At 39.0% G+C, this 3,852-nt stretch overlaps 3 protein-coding genes across 6 annotated transcripts in view; 1 reads left to right on the forward strand and 2 right to left on the reverse strand.

The window, feature by feature from the left end:
• Positions 1–1,142, forward strand: part of LOC107744406 (ubiquitin-conjugating enzyme E2 C-like) — a 4,784-nt gene extending 3,642 nt beyond the window's left edge. Inside the window, exons 6-7 of one of the 2 annotated variants that reach the window (XM_016558035.1) lie at positions 793–852; positions 978–1,140. In XM_016558035.1, coding sequence (XP_016413521.1) covers positions 793–852; positions 978–1,015 — 98 coding nt within the window. In that variant the 3' untranslated portion in view covers positions 1,016–1,140. Of the gene's footprint in view, positions 1–792; positions 853–977 lie in introns of both variants that reach the window. The other variant, XM_016558036.1, reaches the window with a different exon arrangement.
• Positions 1,143–1,261: 119 nt separating this feature from the next.
• The window catches only part of zgc:109913 (regulator of G-protein signaling 9-binding protein), a 4,003-nt gene continuing 1,412 nt past the window's right edge, over positions 1,262–3,852 (reverse strand). Inside the window, exons 1-3 of one of the 3 annotated variants that reach the window (XM_016557958.1) lie at positions 2,734–2,772; positions 2,138–2,366; positions 1,262–1,958 (exon numbers count right to left, since the gene is read on the reverse strand). In XM_016557958.1, the coding sequence (XP_016413444.1) occupies positions 1,423–1,958; positions 2,138–2,339 (738 nt within the window). In that variant the 5' untranslated portion in view covers positions 2,340–2,366; positions 2,734–2,772 and the 3' untranslated portion in view covers positions 1,262–1,422. Of the gene's footprint in view, positions 1,959–2,137; positions 2,453–2,733; positions 2,773–3,852 lie in introns of those variants that run through there. The other 2 variants (XM_016557959.1, XM_016557960.1) reach the window with 2 other exon arrangements.
• Positions 3,228–3,852, reverse strand: part of LOC107744396 (regulator of G-protein signaling 9-binding protein-like) — a 1,863-nt gene continuing 1,238 nt past the window's right edge. The window contains exon 3 of the mRNA XM_016558023.1: positions 3,228–3,295. Within this exon, the coding sequence (XP_016413509.1) occupies positions 3,228–3,295 (68 nt within the window). The remainder of the gene's footprint in view (positions 3,296–3,852) is intronic.

Raw genomic sequence — 3,852 nt, forward strand, 5'->3', positions numbered from 1 at the left:
GTAGTATTGCTCTTTGCAGCGCAATATTTGACTGAATGGGTAAAAATGACGGTTATTTTCGTCAGTTACGGCTCGTTAGCTCTAGCATTCTGCCCGCTTCAAATTAGACACCGAGATGAAATAGTGCAGTTAGATCACATTTATTTGAATTAATTATCGACCGTTTGATCGAGAGAGGGAGAAAGATGACAGTTGTGTGTGTGAATTACCTGCGTCTGCATCTCTCTCTACAAACACAAAGTTGTGTGTGTTTGTACAAAGTTGTGAGTTTAGTTACTTAAACAGATTTTACCTCCTCGTTGCTGAGGAATATAATGCAGTGATCCAGTGTCTAAGCGTTTTATAAATAAAAGTTGCGGGGCAGTGTTGACAAGTTTATGTTGGCCTACTCCTGAACGTTTCTGTGTGCGCAGCGGGATCTCTCTCTCTCTCTCTCTGTCTCTGTCTGTGAGTGGTGTGTGTGTGTGTGTCAATTAAAGCAGCGCATTAATATAGAACGGTGATTAAACTGACTTGGAACTACCTGTGCATTAAACTGTTTTAATGCATACCTGCCAGCCAATCAGAATCGAGTATTCAGACAGACCATACCATATGATTTCAATAACTTGGCAGTGCCTATTTATGCCCTGATATATAGAATACTTTATTTCAGATTTTAAATCTTGTAAGGTGAACTATTTTCTCCTAGTATATACAGCAGCATGTATTTTTTCTGATTTGGTTGGTTTTTTAAACCAATTTAGTAGCCGTCTTGTCTGGATCATTGTACTCATGAATTCTTGTTTTTAGAACCCAACAATGATAGTCCAATGAACTCTGCAGCTGCCGAACTATGGGATGACCAGGAAGGTGAATGATCATGCCAGAGTGAAGCAGTTGTTTGAAACTGCAGTATTTTTAGAGAATTGTTCCTAGTTTAGTGTTTCGGTGAATTGTGCAATAAACTAACACATTTCAAATCTATTTTGTTGCAGCCTTCAAAACCCATTTGCACGCAACCTACAAGAATTGACCATGAACATAAATGTCTGCCTTTTGTTTTATCTGTGTTTTTTCTTGTTCATAATAATGTAAATTTTTTCTGTAATTGGTCTGTGTATATTATTTCTGTGTTGTATGAAACCTTCCTGAATAAAATGCTAACTGAATTGAGTTTGTGTCTCTAATTATTGGATTGAAGGAAGTGAAAATAAGACAAGAATGTTAAATAATTGCTTTTGTTTTATTTTTTTTATATTTACAATATAAAGGCCTGTAGTACACAACTGATCAAGTAAGAATATAGTCTGAAAATGTTCTGTATTGAATTGAGAGGCTTACAGAGTATAATTGTCAGCACTTTTAACCTGTTATTGAAAAAAGTTATTGCAGAATGCATGTCTCAATTTCAAAACTTTTATTTTATTCTAGTTCCAGAACCTAGCTCAGCAGGCATAGTAGACAGCCTACTTTGCAGTTGTGGTGATTGCAACAGCCTGATGTATTATTTTGAGACACCACCTCCACTTCCATGATGTCCTCCAAGCTTTCATCCTCTTCTTGCCCACCATCTTGGGTAGAAACGCCTTCTAACCAGCTTGGTTGTGTGGGTTCAACAGACCACAGTGGAACATTAACTCTTTGAAACATTTCTTCAAGCAGAACATCAATCTCCACTATGTGGTTCTTCAGGTCTGGGCTTGCAGTCTCCTCTACTGATAACCATGGCGTTTGCACCATGGCTGCCCGAGCTGCTACTTCCGAAGTTCCACCCACATAACCTGTGTTGACGAGGGCTTGTCGATCTTTGCGCTGGGTCAGAGGGAATATCTCTTGCAAGACTTTGACCTTCTTTAGGTCCTGCTGGAAGTTTTCCAAGCTGGACAAAAAGATCACCCAAAGTCGTTCAACCTGTTCTTTGTCCTCTTGTCCTTGCTCCATTTCTATCAGCAGACTTAGCAGCCTCCGGTGAAGCCCTGAAACATGAGTCGAACAAGTCAACTATCAACGCTTTGAATGTGGCATAATTGAATATGGCCAGCTTCTAGTTTTTGCAGTGCAGAAAAATACTGAAAGGGCAATGTAAAATTTCTGCACCACTAGCATCACCAAACTGCTTCCTGCTTGTCTTTTGTTTCTACTTGTCCAGTCTTACCTGAGCATATTTTATGAGCTACTGTCCTGGTTTCCTCCAGCTCCTCTCTAAGGAAGCTCCCATCCATGTTGCTCCCCAAGGAGGTGGCCATTTGCTGGAAGCAGGCTGTCACTTTGCTCAGGGCGGCCTGTGCCCGCTCGCATTCATTCACCTGCCTCTTTCTGGTTTGGATTTCCACCACCGACTGCCGCCAGCGACTCATTACCACTCATGTGGTGAACGACCTAAACTTAAGAATATTTAAGAGTTATTGTTGGTCTCAATATCAGAATTGGTCTGGCCTATTCTGAACTAAAATATTTGAAATTATATATGGCGTCGATTTGGTCTTAACTAGATGATGTGAAACTTTTAAATCTTGTAGTTTTACTTTTTCTCGATCTAATCCCAATTAAATGAATAGACCATAACCATTTCTTTTGCTTACACACAGAAATTATTTGCCGCCTTCATTAGCCTGGTTAATTATTTTTAAGTTCTCTTTTAAGAACGCTTGCACCACTTTGAAACACTTTATTTTGCCTTATTTCTGATTCAATTTAAAGGCTACACCCATTTGTATGCCTAACATTTTATAAAAGAAAAAAGCCACTTACTGGTAACTGAGCCTCAAAGAAATCCGTCTGATTTCATAGCCTTCGGAAAGTTGCGAGTTGTTTTGACAGTCCTGTTTCTCAGTGTGATTACATCCGTTGGAGACACTTCTGCCAACCTCCTTGTATTTGTACGCTCACCTATGTTCTTTTTTCCAAAGCTTTTATAGAGGCCGGTCTTCAGGGACACTTGTTAAAATTAGGCCCAAACCTTGCAGTTCATGCTCCCAGAATACCTTGCGCTGGAGATCATTATGTCAAAGTTCTTTCTTTCTCAGAAACACATGTAGTGTAGGGAGGACAAGGTTTTCGATCAAGAGATCCATGCATAATGAATTTCTATGTGCGGTTATCTGTATATATGTGTGCTTGTGGGAGTGTGTGTGTAATAATGTGTGTGCTGTGCACAGTGGTTTATGTGAAGTTAATTGTCCACAGGGAGAGTGGTATGGTATTGTGGAGGAACAGACGGAGATCCTTTATTGACTCCCTTGTGGTTACTTGGGCTTGTTTGAAAGCTGTGTGCCGCTTGATGCAACACGTATGCTCCCATGGGTCAAGTCTCCTGAGCAACACCAGTAATATTAACTCATTCAGTTAGCAAAACAGCAAAGCTGTAATAGGCACTGACATAATTCCTCAGTCATAATTATAATCTGCTTCACACTCAAAATTGTGATATAGGAGGAGTATTCCTTTTATATAAAGTAAGGTTCATCAATTACTAGATTCATTTTAGGATGCCAATTGCAATGAAAATCCAATGCATCTTTTTGTCATTGTCCTTGTCTAGAACGATACTCAAGCAGTGTTCAAGTATGGTAAGTGTACTTCATTGTTTAATCTAGAGTTCTGTTAGATATGGAAGGATCTTTATTGATTATCTAACAGGTGGCTTTAAAGTATTTGTTCATTCTCATAGCAATGACAAACACAAATTCACTTATTTTACATATACATTACAGCTTGGCCACTGACATGCCTTACAAAGGCAACTAGGAACTTCAACGAGAACATTGAGACAATGATTGAAATTATACTACAGATATTTATAAGATAATGGAAAGTGAACAAATTCATTTAGCATTGTTGAACACATCCTGTGGTTTCCATATTAAAGTG

This window comes from Sinocyclocheilus rhinocerous, unplaced genomic scaffold, assembly GCF_001515625.1.
Source record: "Sinocyclocheilus rhinocerous isolate Xijiao unplaced genomic scaffold, SAMN03320098_v1.1 scaffold1488, whole genome shotgun sequence".
Lineage (NCBI taxonomy): Eukaryota > Metazoa > Chordata > Actinopteri > Cypriniformes > Cyprinidae > Sinocyclocheilus > Sinocyclocheilus rhinocerous.